The 17,599-nt window shown below is 44.3% G+C and overlaps 1 protein-coding gene across 1 annotated transcript in view; it reads left to right on the forward strand.

Moving 5' to 3' along the window:
- Positions 1-17,599, forward strand: part of LOC139649005 (mediator of RNA polymerase II transcription subunit 13-like) — a gene marked incomplete at its 5' end in the record, with an annotated part of 42,447 nt that overhangs the window by 13,036 nt on the left and 11,812 nt on the right. The window contains 21 exon segments of the mRNA XM_071525290.1: positions 2,091-2,236; positions 2,762-2,968; positions 4,039-4,203; positions 4,967-5,123; positions 5,232-5,336; positions 5,996-6,643; positions 7,930-8,143; positions 8,341-8,419; positions 8,602-8,723; positions 9,007-9,106; positions 9,312-9,532; positions 10,209-10,387; positions 10,611-11,539; positions 12,082-12,261; positions 12,503-12,732; positions 12,874-13,072; positions 13,371-13,668; positions 13,884-14,136; positions 14,439-14,627; positions 15,701-15,924; positions 16,293-16,435. Coding sequence (XP_071381391.1) covers positions 2,091-2,236; positions 2,762-2,968; positions 4,039-4,203; positions 4,967-5,123; positions 5,232-5,336; positions 5,996-6,643; positions 7,930-8,143; positions 8,341-8,419; positions 8,602-8,723; positions 9,007-9,106; positions 9,312-9,532; positions 10,209-10,387; positions 10,611-11,539; positions 12,082-12,261; positions 12,503-12,732; positions 12,874-13,072; positions 13,371-13,668; positions 13,884-14,136; positions 14,439-14,627; positions 15,701-15,924; positions 16,293-16,435 — 4,988 coding nt within the window.

The following is a 17,599-nucleotide window of genomic DNA, read 5'->3' on the forward strand; positions in this document are numbered from 1 at the left end:
CAGCTCACGTCCTGCCAGGCTGCTGAAATATGAAAAGACTCTGCTGGATAGTTGTATCACTCAAAAACAGAGAAAGGGAGACAGAGAGTCACAGATATGTAGAGAGTAGAGATGATAAAGAGAGACAGAATATATATATATATATTTTTTTCACAGTGATTTCCTGCTCCGGTTTAAGAGGGGTCACAGGGGAGTCATGTTTCTGTACACACATCAGTCCTCATTAGTATACACACATCTCGTAAAAAAAAAACAAAAAAAAACGGCGGAGAGCTATTAAGCAAATAGAATTACCAACATGAGAGGGAAATAACTTGTGCTGGCTGCTTCATTTTCCCAGCCTTATTTAATATGTACAAGGCAGTTAGGACTGCAGTGCAGATCAGAACAGAAAGTCTAACACAGCTAATCACCTAAAAGTTCTCCATAAAAAACACTTGCTTATTTGTTCTTAGTTTTCAAGTGCCTTAAAGTCTTATCCATTCATGTAGGTAAATGGCTTTAGCGATGTACAGTCAGCAGGCGACCGGAGCATCTGGTAATACAGTATGCTTTTCATTTGACCGGGGAAGAACCCAAATGGAAAATGTGTCTGTTTGTGTGCATGTGTGTATGGCGGTTAGCTGGACTGGTACTCTTGACTTGCAACTATTCCCCAGAGCCTCCCCGTGGAGCTATATATAGCTTTTCATATGGTGTAATGATGCACTGAGGACAGGGTTGGAGGGCAGTGACATTGAAAGCATTTTTTCTGACTCATGTTTTGTAGAGATGTGAATTATTGGAATGATGGAGTAGCAGTGTAGAGAGGGGGGCAGTGGGAGTGACTTGGAAATGTGAGTGTGTGTCTGTGTGTGAGAGCGAGAGAGACAGAGAGAGAGAGATAAAAGAGAGTTTCATGCCTTAGAGTGTGCCTGTATCTGCAAAGACTACATGTGCTTGTGTGTCAGTACGCAGGCTTGTGCATGCATAGTATGTATGTATTTTTTAGCCTTCTGCCTGTGATTGTGCAGAGCTGTTTTCGAACCGCCTGCTGGTGTGAGGGTATGTTTTTCTCAGGGAGCATCAGGAATGTTTATGAAGCAGAGAAATTGGCCTCTCCTCTCTGTGGGTGCTCTCAGCGCCATCTGCAGGCCATGACGGTCAGTGCCACATGGTGTTCGACTCCCTTGACGCGGTTTAGTTCTGCCCATGTGTGGCTGTGGAACTCGACATTGTATTGAATTTGATGATCCATTACGGCTCAAATGGAGGTCCAGCTCCCTCAGGGCGAAGGAGATATTGCATAGGCAGCAGGGTAATCACATGGAGATTACAGTACCTGCTGACTTTATTGTCAGCCTGGTGTACATAAACCAAGGTAGTAAGGGGCTTTATAGATTAAAAATGTACATCAATGAAGCAGTCTTGGTAGTTAATGATGTCCAGCCCACCCGGCGATATATAGATTGCAATAATGGCCCAACAATTACTCCTTTGTGGTAAAAAAAAAAAAAAAAAGAGCAATGCATGATGAACTATGCCTGGGTTGTGTAATAAAGAGAGCGCTGCATATGTAAACATGTTGTCACCACAATCAATCATAACCAAATGAGGATTTATACCTGCAATAAGGAGCCTATGTGGAAAATGATAAAGATGATCAATGTAGGTAAAGCTTAGGAAGGCTTTTACTAAGACACATTCTGAGTGCGTTCTCTAAATTGATATTTGTGGAGAAAAGCACTGATCATCTGTCACGCCTTTGCCTGGAGGACCAGCCTTATTCATGTTGTTGATTTTTCAATAGCTGCACTTTACAAGCTTATCTAATCTCATTATGGTGAATTAATTTTATGAACAATTGTGGAGCTAAATGCACCTGAATCTTGTCTATGAGAATGAGTTCAGAGCATACAAACTTTTGACAATAAACCAAGTTTGATGTAATGGTATGTACAAGTTAAGTCATCAGAAGCTCAGTGTGAAGATTTGTAAGAATATATTATAAGAATGTTTTGAAGATGTGCGCTGTACACAGCACATATGCACTCAACACTACATTCCTATACTGTCTGTATTTTTAACCCTCTGCTGTCTTCTTTCCCCAGTGAGCACCTATCATGCTCCTTCTCCTTCTTCCTCCACGGGGAGAGTAACGTGTGCACCAGTGTGGAGATCGCCCAGCACCAGCCCGCATACCACATCACTGAGGACCACATCTGCCTCGCGCAGACCTCCATCACACCGGTGCAAGGTAACACCACAAACCCACTGTATTTCCTATTCAGTTGCTCAGTGTTCATGCTTAGCCTACGGTATAATCAAACATGTATAATCAAGTGATGATTGATTAGTGATTTGATTACTGTTTAATCAAATACATAAATGTTAAAATTGTTTTTGCAGTTGCATTTTACTTTACAATGGCCATTCAAATGGCTTCATTAAAAAGGTGTTGTTACACTGTTGTAAGCACATTATGTATTAGGGAGATTTTCCCTACCTATACAGTAGTATTGTGTACTTACAATACTTTTCCATGTACACAAATAATACACTGGAATAAGGCTATTGTAAAGTGTTACTGTTTTTGCTAATATTATTTATACTGCTAATATTTAATCTGTCCATGGTTCTCCGCCCTCTGTTTGCTTGTGCTTTCATTCATCAATCCATCAATCAACGGATCCATCCATCCATCTTTCACTTCTTCTGTACAACTCTCTTTTTACTTCACCTCCTCTTTCCCTCTCGCCATCCATCCCATCTGTCCCTGCAGTGATCCTGAGTCCATATGGTCTGAGCGGCACCCTGACAGGTCAGGCCTACAAGATGAGTGACCCAGCCGTGCGGAAGCTGATGGAGGAGTGGAGCTACTTCTACCCCATGGTACTTCACCAGAAAGAGGGAAGTGGGGAGAAGGAAAAAGAAGAGGGGGGCCAGTCCTACGATCCCAACTGTCACGTGGCGGTGGAGGTCATCGTAGGTAAGGAGAAAGTGGTCATGTTTGGTGGCTGTGAAATACTGCGGAAGGTGAATACTGCATCTCCACTAAGCTGCTGAATTGGTGGAAATGAGTTAATCCGCCCAATATTAAGACATGTTAACAGAAAGTTTAATGTTTTGCATATTGCTTTATCCTACTACAGCACACAGTAAAAAAAACACTGGTGTTCTTCTCAGCTTAAGAGCAGCCATAAAAAACACATTAAACCCTACTGATGTTACACTAGAAAAGCAAACAGTGGGGCAGCAACTCCACATCGATTACCCCCCAGTCTCCACTGTAGACTCCCAGGCAGTTTGAGACTAGGTAGTAGTGGATGGGGCGCTACTGAAGTGCGCTTCAGCTGCAATGATCTTCAGAGTCTTTTAGCGCCTCTCAGGGTGGCAAGGGGGGGGGGGGGGGGTTGAATGGATGAGAGGGCAGGAGAGAGCAGAAAAGACAGGAGAGGAAGAGAAGGAGAGGTGAAGCCCCGGGGAGCGACACACACAGCTCTGTCTAATCAGTCCCATTGACTGTCTGACCCCACAGCATTGATTTGACCTGATTGAAATCAAAGCCTCTGTGGGTGCCAAGGCTTTCATGCCTAAAGAGGAGAGCCTTTGTAGCCTTGGGTGCCTGGAATGATAGCGAACAAGTGTGTGAAGAGGGGTTTGAGAGGATATGTTTGATATGAGCAATGAGCCGGTAAGTGTGTGAGTATATCCATGGTGAAGGAACAAGTGCATTACATATCCTACTCACCCACTTCTGGCCCACTGCAGGGAATGTTTGGGAAATATATCATCCTTTTCAGAAAAAAAAATCATTGGGTGAAGAGAGAGAGAAAGTGTAGACGGCCTCAGGCTTAGGCACAGTAATTCATACACAGGTTTTAAATATTTGAAAATGTAACAACCCCTTGGTTTACCTGGCTCATTTGCTCATTTTTGAAGCTTTTCAATTATGTGGCAGTTAAAACTGAGCGCATGTCATTTGCTTTGAATATTTTAAACTGTTGTGTGTGTATTACAGTGTATTATGACTTTCTCACTTGCTTTATGTCTTCCTAGGTGGAGTGAGGATGACCTACCCAGCGGCCTTTGTGCTGATCGCCCAGGGGGATTTGCCAGTAGAGCAGCCCCCACCTGCTCCTGCTGCCCCGGGCCTCGCCAGAGAGCCAAACCACTGCAGCGTGCCCCTTACACCCCCGACCTCGCCAGAGCAGCCCTGCTCAGGTACCAGACGCACACAGACATGCATGCACACTCACATGCATGCCTACCTGCACATACATGCAACTACACACTCACTCACACATACACGCACACACACACACACACATGCAAACTGACAATCAATTGACATGAGAAAATATTGAGAGCACCAGCTGTGCTGCACTGATTTTAAGCACACAACAGAGAATTTATAAACACAGTTTTTCCACTTACACAACAATAAGCTATTTAAGAAGTAATGAATGTTGTTGTACCGATGATTGCTGAGAATGTAAAGAGTCCTTATCTGAAACAAACGCATTGCAATTTGGACTGGACATACAGACAGTCTGCTGAGAAATACTTGATGAATGAATCTGATTTATTCCTCAGTGAAACTGTTCTTTTAATCCTCTAGTTTCTATTTCAACATCTAATTAAACTCTCTAAATGAGCTAGCAACAAATTAAGACTGCTGATACAAACAGCAAACAAATGAAGTAAGATAAAATAGCTAATATTAACAAACAAAAATATAGCTAGAGGCAGTAAGTGAAAAACTAAGCTTGCTTGCGAGCAATTTGGCAATAGCTACTAGACAACTTTGGTAAGTTTCTTTTTTTTTCTTTTGCTCTATAGAGTCCTAAGCACCCAGGTCCCAGACAGGTTTTAAGAACAAAAACTAGGCTGAAACAAGCCAAATCTATCTGAATGAGTTTTTGGAAATGCTGTGGTCCGTCCTATTCTGTGTTAATGAGATCTGTTCCACTGAATTTCTTTTCAGCGGACAGTGGCTTTGTGGCCTCAGTCTCCAGTGTCCCCACACCAGACAGCAGCATGGGGGTCACCAACATTAGCCCAAAGCATTCTGGGAAAAAGCTAACTTGTCAGGTGGTCCATCAGGCCTGGAGGGAGTGCTATCTCAACCAGCCTCAGCACATGTAAGTTATTTTAAACCAGTGCTGAGTCTATTTCTGCAGGTTGGCATGGCTATTGTTGATGTGCTGTGATGCAGCCTATGCCCTCATGCATCTGTTTGTCCACTATAGATGGAGTCAGCCCAGTGACATGACACCCAAGAAGGAGGTGCCAAATGGGGTAACCACATGGGACTTCAATGATCTGGGGGAGAGAGCTCCCTGCAGCTGCTCCAGGTTAGCAGAGGCAGCAGCACTCCTGCGCCCAAGCTGTTGAGCATCAGTGTGGCACCCGGCTAGATATCTGTGCTGTGCTTTCATGGTTAAAAAAACACCCCAAAACATATTTGATTTAAAAGCCTTTTGCAAACTGGATGCCTCAATTAAGACTTTGTGCAGGGAATATTTAAATAAGCATATTACTAAAACTGCAAAAACTTAAATGTCAAGATTGTTTATCTGTGTGATATTCGTTAAATATCCTACTGCATATATGAGCAGACTGTTCAATTTTAATCAAACACGTCTGATTCTACAAATATTCAGTTTCCCTGCACTTGACATGCACAAAGTTAAATCTCCAAGATTTGAGGTTGAAAAATTACCATACCGCTACTGGTACTACTCATTGTGAATATGCAAGGGATACATTAAACAGGAAACCGGTTTAAATCACACATAAAAAATCAGGTAAAAAAGAGTATTTATTTTGTCTTTGCTTTTGGACTTGATGGTCTTCAGGGCCAAAGGACTAAAATCAGGTTGTGTAGAAGGGAAGGATCTGAAATAATTTTCCATCTTATTTTTGTTTGGCTGGACTATATTGAGACAATGGAGGGGAGGGCAATGATCCAATGATGGATTTTGTTTTTTTTATCTGCTTGACTGTGTTGCAGGTTAAAGCAACAGAAGCAGAATCTGACCACCACAACCACTGCCAACCCCCAGACTAGTGCCAACCCCAGCCAGCCCTCTGGCCCCTCCTCATACCCTCCCTCGCTGCCCAAGCACAAGACCAGTGACAAGACAGAGAAGGCTGACAAACAGTCCAAGAGGCCAGTCATGACCCCGTTCCACCACCGCCTGTCTGTCACCCAGGAAAACCATCTGGAGCAAGACTCACCCGGAGGGCCCCAACTCGGGGGTCTCGTGGCCCTGGAGCCACCACTAGAGCCTCTGCCCAGCTGCAAGTATCCCAAGCCCTTATCCAATGGCAGGAAAGCCCCCGAGTCCCTTCTCCACTCCCCGGTCTCCCCGCTCCCTCCCACACTCAGCCCTCACCCCCGGGGGCAGGACCCAGAGGTCATGGACGGGCCTGTGGATATGCCTCTCTGTCCGGACGGGGCTTCAGGGTTGGAGGTGATTCCCAGTGAGACGGCCCTGTATGCCGCTCTGCTGAGGCAGAGGGAGAGCGGGACAGGCTGGTGGAGAGGCTTCAGGACCCCCAGGACTGATAAGACTGACTTCAGACCCCCAGAACTCCCTATTGATAGATTAGGGGAAGTGAAGACAGAGACGGCCACGGAGGGAGCAGCACTAAAGAGGTAGGAGAGCGGTACTGAGGTGTTTCTCAAATTGTGGGGTGCCGTGGGGAAGGGAGAGGGAGAAGCTATGGATAAAGCGAGATTCTAAGGCGTTTTGGGCTATAGGACAACCTATACTGCCTGAGACAGAATCATGACAGCAAACAAATGTCAAACAATAGCAGGATTTTTAGTGATTTAGTGCATTTGTCAGGTAATGTTGGATTTATGTGCGACACATCCAATGAATGGGTCAGAATCATTCTGGAGATATGAGGAATTCTATACCAGAGGGCACAGAAGAATAAAGAAAGAAAGAATAAAGATTAATAATGCAGATTTTAGAACTACAAATCATATTTGGTCGCTCTTTCTGTGAGTAGATAGAAGTAACAATGGAACAGGCAATCACCAGGTGTAATAAAGTCTTGAGGACAACTCATAACTATAACTTTACTGATCAAAGTTAATAGTTCATGGGTGATTTACCAGTTTTACTTTTCAAATAGCTGTTTCTCCATTTTACTCATCATTTACCTTCTAATTAAATATAACCTGAAATCAACTTCATAGCTAGCATTTACTTAAAAAGACAGTAATTATCTAAGAAATATGGTGGTATATACAGATGTCTACAAAAAATTCCATAGTAAAAAGGGAGAGAAAGCTGAAATTCAAGAACTAGTGTGCAAAGAGATTTATTGTATATGTAACATGCACACTTGAATGTTGCATACACTCTCTCTGCGTAGTTAACAGACCTGGGTCAGATAGAAGTTGCAAGTAATTATTTTGAATCTCTTTTAATCTGCTTGGAGATTTGTGGGGTTTACTGCATAATGACAATTCACATAGTATCGACTAGGTCACTCATAGGAAATTAGACTAATTTGACATTTAGATACTTTACTGTGATCTACTAAACCTTTTTCGCACTTCTCCTATGGGGCAAATGCACACAACTGGCACATAAGAAAGCTAAACAACCATAAATAATATTTGCAAATACTATGTGACAGACGTCTGTTGATTAGTACATATAGTAGATTCACTTCCATTCATAAGCAAAATTTGCACCCAACCAGGAACACCTACATTATGAACACTTACTTATAAACACGTAATTTATAAAGATGATGGTACATATTGTAGATGTCAGCAGAAGAGAAGATGAAGAGACACTCCAATGCAGTCCAGTGCATAGATATCGTACATGCTTTCACATCGTCATACACACACAGTGTTGCCCTTGACAACCTCGACCACATCAGATTCGTTGGTTACATTGGTCTCTGTATCTCCTCCAGACTATACACGCAGGCACACAAGCGCTTTAAGCTTTCGGAGGAGAGGGTGAGGAACCACATCCACACCCTGGGCCTGTTCCAGCAGCCGGGCGTGGAGGCGCTGCGTGAGCCGGGGGACGACCCCTACGACTTTAAGGAGGGAGACATCGAGTACACCTTCTCCACTTCCAAGAGACTCAAGGGCCAAGGGCGAGACCCCAGCAAGAGGGCCAAGGTATGACAAGACATCCAATTCAATAAATATAACCTATACAATTCAGTAATCATTCTAATATATTCATTAAGATGCTAGGATGCTGTGATAAACAGTGAACAGCTGACAGTTTACAGGTGGAACACTTGGCCACTTGGTGAATTGTGCTCAGAAACAAGAGAGATGTTCTTCTTATTTTCTCCTAAATCATCCATCAGGGAGAAGATATCACCAGCAATGGCGCACTGCCTGATGGGAAAGATGCCATGTCCATTTTCAACTCAGCTCCTAAATCAGGTGAGGCATAAACTGTCAACATCACATTCATATTCTGTATCGATGAGCACTCTACCCTCAGGATTAATGAGTGCTATGTTTCACTTTTGTGTGCTGAGTGCTGTGATTAGCTTTTGGGCTGCATTCTGGTCTGGTCTGATCTGATCTGATCCGATCTGTTGTTTGTTCTTGTGTTGTTGTAGATGAGTCTGCTCAGGATGAAGGAGCTACCAAAGCCAATCCTTCTCTGACCAGAGAGAGAGACCTGGCAGTCAACATCTCTGATCTAGACAACATATTTGATGAGGATGAGGAGGAGCTGGGGGTGAGGCAGCATGGTTTTATGGTTTTATGGTTTAAACTTACATCTGGCTTTGTTACAACCATATACCATGTAAGATTTACCGTCTATTCTACAAATCCATTTTAGCAAAAGTAACCTCAGGGGAGAAGTGCTAAGTTTTCATTTAATGAAAGATTTGGTTCAAACACAGTCACTGAAATTAAGCCTTAGTGTAATCCTCCCATTATCCAGTGCATTTTTGTTTGAATAAATAGACTGTGGTCAATAAAATTGATCCACTAATCCTGTGTGTAATAATTTGCAGACTACTTACCCCAACCAGCACTCTACCAAGTTACCAGTGTCAACAGGAGAAGATCGCCCCCTAGGGAAAGAGGGGAGAGTGGCAGTACCTTATCCATCAAGTGAGTTCACTTTTATTGATGAGTATATGTTTGTAGATTTTGATGATATATACTTTGATAGTAACTCATCATTCATATGTGTGGTGATATGCTCTTTGGAGCTTGGCATAATCTTTTTTCTTACTCATTACACCTCTACCCGCTATCATTTCTGTCTCTCTTCCTCTCTGTCCATCTTTCTCTCGCCATTCCTCTCTCCCTTCAGCAGTAGCAGACCTCCAGCGGATGTTCCCCACCCCTCCGTCTCTAGAGCAGCACCCAGCCTTCTCTCCCATCATGACCTACCGCGACACCCCAAGCCAGGAGCCCCCTGCCCCCATCGGAGCGACTGACCACCCCCTGGGGCCCCTGGCCTCCACCCACCTCATTGAATACAGGATGGAGCTGGAGGACGACATGGCCAGTCCCAAGCAGGACGATATCAAGGTGAGGAGGAGTGGTGGCTATTTCTGTACTGTTATCAATAAACCAAATCTCCTGATGGCAGCAGACATTCCTGAATTGGCTCCTGAATTGTTGCTCCTGCTCCCTGTTTTAGCAACAGTCTCCATCCAAATACAGCAGTGTATGACTGACTTTGACTGGTTCATTATTTTAATAAATGAATTAAATCCACTTACTCTGAATTCCTGCATCTTTGGGAAGTCAATGCAAGGACTTGTTGGCTGCCTGGCAGTCAGCTACCAAGCAGCTGGCATGGCCTGGTTTGCATGTCACTTTGCGCTGGTTTCACTGATACCTGTAGCTAGCTAATTAGCTATCTCTCAGCATTGTCATCTGCACTCACTACAGGGAGGCTCTGAGGGCTGGGGTATGCAAATTACTTATTTAGAGCTGATTGGTTGATTTCACTTAAGTCTAGTGTCTATGTAGACACTGGAGCAAAATCTAAAATTGTAAAAGAGATGATTTTCCAGGTTAAAAACTGACAAAATGAGTACAGAGTACTGAAATCACAAGGTATCTCAAACTCATCTTGTAACCCAAGAGGGCATTATAACCAAACCTGCTCCACCTGATATAGTACCTCAGTGCAATGAAGTGTGTGCCTCTCTGTGGCCAAATGGACATCTCATTTTTCTACCGTGTCCTCTCTGTCCAGCCACAGGTGGGTTGCTCTATGTTTGCTCCACTGTCCAGCCTACCCAGCCAGAGCCTACCACCACTCAAAATCCCTGAGCAGTGCTACTACCGTCCCTCCTGGGCCCTCCTGCCCAAAATGGAGCACTTCTCCACAGTCATGCACCCCCAGAACACCCCTTTCATCAGGGATGGATACACGTGAGTAGTCACTTATGATCTTTTATGACTGAGAGACTGAGGATGTTCATGAAATTTTATGGTGCCATTATTTTTTAAAGCTTTTAATAAAGCGTTTAATAATAGGTTGTGCTGCAGTTTTTATGAAGAGTTTAATTCTGAGGAAATATGAGCATTTGGTTTGCTTTTTTTTGTCTGTCTGACTATTGGCTCTTGTGTTTCCTCTCATGTGTGTGTTTTCCAGTAACATCCCCAGCGTCAACACCCTCACAGACCAGGAGTATGGCCAGATGAGCGCCACCACTGCATCCGTGGGAACCACTGTTGGCATCCTCCCATCTCCCGCCACCCCTCGCTTCTCTGTGCCCACTCCGCGTACCCCTCGTACACCAAGGGGCATTAACACTGCAAGCTCCGGGCAGGGCTCAGTGAAGCAGGACGGCACTGAGCTGAGCTCGCCAGCCTCCACCCCCTCCACCAGCCTGCCTCTTAGCTCAGTGGAGCCCCTAGCCCGGCCGGGACCCTCGCTCCCTGAGGCCCACAGCCTGTATGCCATCCTCCTTCTCTCTGACTCCGTCCTCAATGTCTTCAAGGACCGCAACTTTGACAGCTGTTGCATCTGTGCCTGCAATATGAATGTCAAAGGAGCAGATGTGGGGGTGTATATCCCTGATTCCACCCGCGAAGATCAGTACCGCTGCATGTGCGGCTTCAGTGCCATTGTGAACAGGCGGCTGGCCCATGGCACAGGTCTCTTTGTGGAGGACGAACTGGATATTTTCGGTCGGGCTTCTGAGGTGGGCCGGGCAGCCGAGAGGAGACTGGCTCTTTGCCGGCGTGACCCACCCATGGGAGACTCCAGGGCCAAGCGGCCGCAGGACGCGCCCCCTGCTCCTCCACCAGTCATGGTCCTTCTCCAGGAGCAGTGCTCCCAGCCTATTTCTTCCCTGGCCTCACTGCATCTCCCCCCTGGCTGTTCCTGCCATGGCCGCAAGGGGGCTCTGCTCCAGAGCTGGATGGCTGATAAGCAGTGGGCAGATGGGAGCGATGCCTGTGTGGAGTGTTACAACGCCCTGGAACAGGGGCTGCAGTACGTGGATAACCCTGCGGGAGGGAAAGTAGATCCGGCTGTTGTGAGGAGCACTGCTCTTCACTCCTGGCCTCACACAAATGGTAAGGAGGTGTGATTTGGCTGCTTAAGTAGGGATTAGAATGATATTAGCCATAAAAAAATAACTTGTATGTTTCCTTGGGGAAAACGATAAGATAACTTAAATGTTTTTAAAGTGGAAATTATTTCAACCACCACCTGTGCAATAATCTTTAAATAGTGAATTCTTATTCTTACAGTAGTGCAGAAGTGACTATAGATAGTGATTACATAGGTGATAATCACTAAACTCACTTTAATAAAGACCTACTTTACAGGGATATGGGATATAACTCACTCGCCTAGAATTGTATAGTTATATATATATATATAGTTATGTATGCCAGTAGCTGACTGGGGCTACAATTTTTTATGTCTTTTTGTTAGAATGATAAGTGATGTCTAAATTGTGTATTGACATGTTTTATGTGTGTTTATGTATTTCTTTTGTGTGTGGGTTCTTGTTTGCATGCGTGGATCTGTACATGTGTCCTCTTTGTGTGTGTGTGCATGTGTGTGTGTGTGTGTGTGTTGTGTGTGTGTGTGTCCCTGCTCCTCTCTGCAGTGGTGGAAATGAGCATGTTATCGTCCCAGGATATGGTCCGTATGCTGCTGTCTCTGCAGCCTTTCCTGCAAGACGCCATCCAGAAGAAGAGAACAGGACGGACCTGGGAAAACATCCAGCACGTTCAGGGGCCGCTCACCTGGCAGCAGTTCCACAAGATGGCCGGGAGAGGCTCCTATGGTGAGTCCACACATGTTTCAGTTTGTACATTTAAGGTTAAGTCTCCTATCTAGGTCCAAGATATGACATTACATCATGTTTTGTGCCACCTGCAGTACTATAGCCGGTCTAAAGTGATAGTGGGGATTGTATACTGACATTAAAAAGATTTAGGATTGCTAAAAAACACCAAAAAGTTATTTATAGTTACTTATTAGATTGTAGTCACTTACACTTAAATTTTTATCGGTCTTTCTTCAAGGTTCGGAGGAGTCACCGGAGCCCTTGCCCATCCCTACATTGTTACTGGGTTATGACCGGGAGCGGGACTTCTTGGCATTGTCCCCCTTGGCATTACCCTTTTGGGAGAAGCTGCTGCTGGAGCCATACGGGGGCCAGAGGGATGTGGCTTATTTGGTGCTGTGTCCCAACAGCCCCTCTCTGCTGGCTGGGGCCAAGGCCTTCTTCCAGGAGCTCAGTGCTGTTTACGAGGTACTAGACTCTGTTCAGATTCAGAAGCACGTTGGTGTGACCATCTATGCATAGACAATCTTGGTGACTCCATAAATGGTATGTTTAATGTTTAAGATGGGTTAAAGTGTAGCCCTGACTCCTATATGCCCTCATTTCCAGACGTGTCGTCTGGGGAAGCACCGTCCACTGGCCAAAGTGTCCAGGGACGGCCTTGTGCGTGTGGGGGAAGGAGTGGAGCCAGACAAGCTGGAGGAGCAGGAGGTTGACCAGTGGTTCACTGGACCCTGGGCCGGACAGCAGCACACTGACAACCTCAGCAAACTCAAACTCTATGCCCATGCCTGTAGGCAGCAGCTAGGTGAGAATCTAAGATTTATAGAATCCGGGTTGAGAAATTAAATGGATTAACATGATGCATTTTAATCTATTAACATTACCATTATATTCTCTATTCTTACATTTAATCTAATCTAATCTAATCTAATCTAATCTAATCTAATCTAATCTAATCTAATCTAATCTAATCTAATCTAATGTTTCATTATCCGTGTATTAAGATTAACTGAAGCTTGTGGTACCAGGTTGCCTTTACTGACATTACTTAATCCAACCCATGAACATCAGTACATCATGAGAGTTTTCTCTCTGTCCTGCAGCTCCCCAGTTGTCCACCCTGTCTTTGGACGACAGTCTTCTGCTGCCTCCCAAAGCCCAGCCTCCTTTAACCCCCACGTCTGCAGCCCAGCCTGCCTCCTCTGGACAGCCTGTAGCTTCTAGCCTCGGGGCCCCCGATGGAGAGCAAGCTCCTGGGGCTCCCAGCTCAGGAAACACTCCCACCCCGACCGCAGCGGCCTCGGGCCAGCCGGGAGAGACGACTCAAGGAGGAACCGGCGAAACTAAAGGGCCTCCTAGTGCCACACCACCAGCTAGCATACCAGCAGAAAACCCTGAACTGTAAGACCCAAACACTTGGGGAACTGACCTCATCACTACAATGTGGGCAGGGAGAACATGGACAATAGGATATCATTAAAACACTGACCTAAGGGAAATTTTGTTTCACGCACATCAACTAACAAAATTATTTAATACACAAGTAGTGCAGACCAGTACTCATTCTATTTGTATTATTGTCATAACTTGATTTTTGTCATTTCATGTTCTTTCAGCACTGCTGAGCAGGCGAGAATTGGCATCCCCACCCTGGCTGACTCGGTGGACAGCCACGCTCACCCACCAGCTATTGTTATTTACATAGTAGACCCCTTCCTTTGCTCAAGCGGAGCAAGAAATGGAGGGGGAGAGGAAGAAGAGGGGGAGGAGGTGGAGGAAGGCAGCATTTGGCTTCTAGGGCTCCTGCGCTGCTACACAGAGATGCTACAGACGCTGCCTGAGAGCATGAGACCTGCTCTGGTCCTACAGGTAAGAAGAGTCTCAGATTTCTAATTACGCTGCAGGATTCAACAGAATTTGCATTGATAAGATGTTTGGATATACTGTATGTGAACTGTGTATGTTCAAATTGTATATTTTATGTGTTACATGCTGATATTTAGACTAGTTAGGATTGTAAGTAGAATGATCTGAGCTTGGTTTGGATTGACTTTTTGAATTATATTAGCTTCAATTCATCTCTGCTGCATTACAAGTAGCAAGTTGGCTGAACATCTGCATAGCCGATCATGATCTTTTATTTCCACCCTTTTTCTCTGTATCTTACCTAGGTGGTGCCGTGCCAATACCTTCTCCAACCAGCCAGTGGGGAGAGCCATCTGTACCTGCAGCATCTGCGCTCCCTGGCCTTCTCCTGTTACTCCCAGTGCAGACGCCTGCTCCCCCAGCAGACACACATCAAGTCCCTGACCGGCTTTGGGCCAGTGTCCACTGTCAACTCTGTGCTCAGGAGTCCAGAGGTAATGGCCTTCTCAATGTGATGCACTTGCCTAAGGGCATGTCTCATATTTGTATGATTTGTATATTTTATTTTGTATGCCCCAGGCTTACAAAATATTAGGGAGAAATGGGAGGAAGAGCCAGGGATGACATTTTCAGATCTGTGGTGGGAGGAAGCACTTGAAGCAGTGGACTCACCATCCTCTTGTGGGCTCAGTCTTATTCAGTTCAAGGTGCTTCATAGAGTCCACCTTAGCATGGCTAGATTGGCCCAAAGTTTCACAGACACATGTGACTCCTGTGGTAGGTCTGACACATGTTTTGTCAGTCCTGAGACTAGTTGAATTTTGTAAATATTTTTTAACACAATTTCTTAGGTTCTCAACACCCCAACTCCTGAAAATGCCATCACCTAGATCTTGGTTATATGATATTATGTCTTTTCTAAAACTGGAGAAAATTAAAATTTCCATTCAGGGTTCTACAGCCAAGTTCTGCTCAGACTGGCAGCCTTTAATCTGCTATTTTGAAATGCTCTCACCTAATGAGATTGCCCCATAGGGAAATGATTGTTTAATTGTTTGCTAGATGTGTGTACTTGAGATTATGTTGTATTTAAGCTCTGAATTGTCTCTCTGGTAACTTTTAAGTCAGTATTTACTTTCCTTAGTTGTACGTGGAGATGGGGAGAGGAGGGGTAGGGAGAAATGGGGGAAGGTAAAGTGGGATGGGTGGTGGGTGGCTGGATGGTGTTGATGTTCGGGGAAAAGGGGATAAATGCTGAAAATGTCATGTTGTTATAGTAGTGTACACATTCTTGGTCTCAATAAAAAAGGAAAAAAGGTTTGATTGATATAATTGATATAATTGTACTTCTACAGTATGCATCTTTGCACATAGATTGAAGATAATAGAAATATACTGTACTTGTTCATACTTTTATTACATATCACTGTATGTCATCAGTTGTAGCAATTGTTTTCATGACAAAGCACAGTTTCAAACTTTAAAAAGTTTTTTATATCTTCCTTGAAATCCTACTAATCTCCCTCCTTGCATTTCCTCTCTCCTGCTCTCCCTGTCTCTCCCGCAGCATCCCAGCCCGCTGCAGCTGTACTCTCCCCCATTCATCTTGGGTCCTACACGTCCCAAGCAGCCAGAACCAGGGGAGGTATGGGCAGAAATCCCTCCCAAGTACAACGTGCTGTTTGTAGGCTACTGCCTGTCCCATGACCAGCGCTGGATCCTGGTGTCCTGCACTGACCAGCAGGGGGAGCTCCTGGAGACGTGTGTTATCAACATAGATGTACCTAACAGGTATTATATACTGGAGTTAGTTATTCATGGACTTAATTATCAATATTGAATCATAATTGTCTTCACCCAACAGGTATTGTATACTGGAGTTAGTTATTCATGGGTTTACTTACCAATATTGAATCATAATTGTCTTCACGTTTGTCTGTAATTATAGTTGTACTCTTCAACAGTTTCCCCCTTTTTTATATGTAAACATAAATAAATTATTGACTTTTGCCTATTCTCTGAACCACTACCCCGGTTATTCTCTCATGTGACAAGGATGCTCAACTGTCAATTCAGTGTAAGATTCTATTCTATATATATATATATATATATATACATATAAGTATATAATAAGTATGTATTCTCTTCATTCACTTCAGAGCGCGGCGCCCCAAGGTATCAGCCAGGAAGATGGGACTACAGAAGTTGTGGGAGTGGTGTGTTGGCATCATCCAGATGACGTCACTACCATGGAGGATTGTGATTGGTCGACTAGGCAGACTGGGGCATGGGGAGCTAAAAGGTGAGTGACATTAGATGAAATCCAGCACAGCCTGATGAATGATGTTCATGCAGTTGCTGATGAAGTGAAAATGGGTCACTGATGAGTCATGTTCAATGGAAAAATACCCGCCTGTTGTAAGGTCTATTTCAGGATCCCCCAGGTTTCAGTTCTAGGTCTCTGATCTCTGATTCTACATGTTCCTCCTCTGTCATAGATAAGAATGGCATGACATTTCAAAACAAAGTGTTGTACAAGTGCGAAACCCTATTCAATTTCTATGGGCAAAACAAAAAATCTACATTTTCTGTGGTTGCTTTTTCTGCATTCTTGTGTACCCCACAATTCATGGTGTGTAGCCTATGACAGTAAAAATCCAGGCAACAAACAAATCGCATATTTTCACCTGAGAAATATCTCCAGGATTAGCTATTTCCTCTCTTTTACTGACCAAGAAAAAAACATGTTTCTGTTTCCTCCGGTACCATCTACTGCAGTGCATATATCCCCGCCTGCCCCTCCTGCACACACATATCTTATAACTCATTCCAAACTCATTCCAAAGCAGAAAACATAGTGTCATGCTTGTCTCTCTTGCCTGTAAATGTACATATTGTTTATAAAGCTCTGCTTCTAAATTAGAGGGCATTGCATGGCTTTGCACCTCATCACTAATTTATTTACTTTACTTACTTCTTATGAGCCTTCTATGAGCCATACTTTTCTGCTCAGAGCCTTAATTTTCCCTCACTCAGACACTGTTTCAGTCTTCAGGTTCAGACTCGAGGCTCATTCATTCAGAACAGCCATTCCCTTTCCCGGTTTACTTCACTACAGTCTGTCCTTCACATCTCTTGCCAACTGCCCTGGTATTGAGTGCCCAGTACTCTAATATCCATTTACACACACACACACACACACATATGCATGCACACACGTACGCACACACAAAACCTCTGGCGCCTTTTCTTTGAATTTGTGATGTACTTGTTCTGTCACTTGTTTTCTTTTCGTTTTTTTAATCTGTTTTGGTGTCCTTTGTTTTCTGCCAAGCACTTTGTGACAATCCTGTTCAGCTCTATGAATGAACTTGACTCGACGCTGTTCCTTTTTATTTTCCACTTTGTGTCCCCTGCATTGTATTTCAGCCTATGCTGTTTCCAGGGGCATGAGTAAAGTTAAGAG

Source organism: Centroberyx affinis, unplaced genomic scaffold (genome assembly GCF_046629955.1).
Source record: "Centroberyx affinis isolate AG114_WGS23_722 - 3 ecotype Tasmania unplaced genomic scaffold, CSIRO-AGI_Caff_v1 ptg001284l_1, whole genome shotgun sequence".
Lineage (NCBI taxonomy): Eukaryota > Metazoa > Chordata > Actinopteri > Beryciformes > Berycidae > Centroberyx > Centroberyx affinis.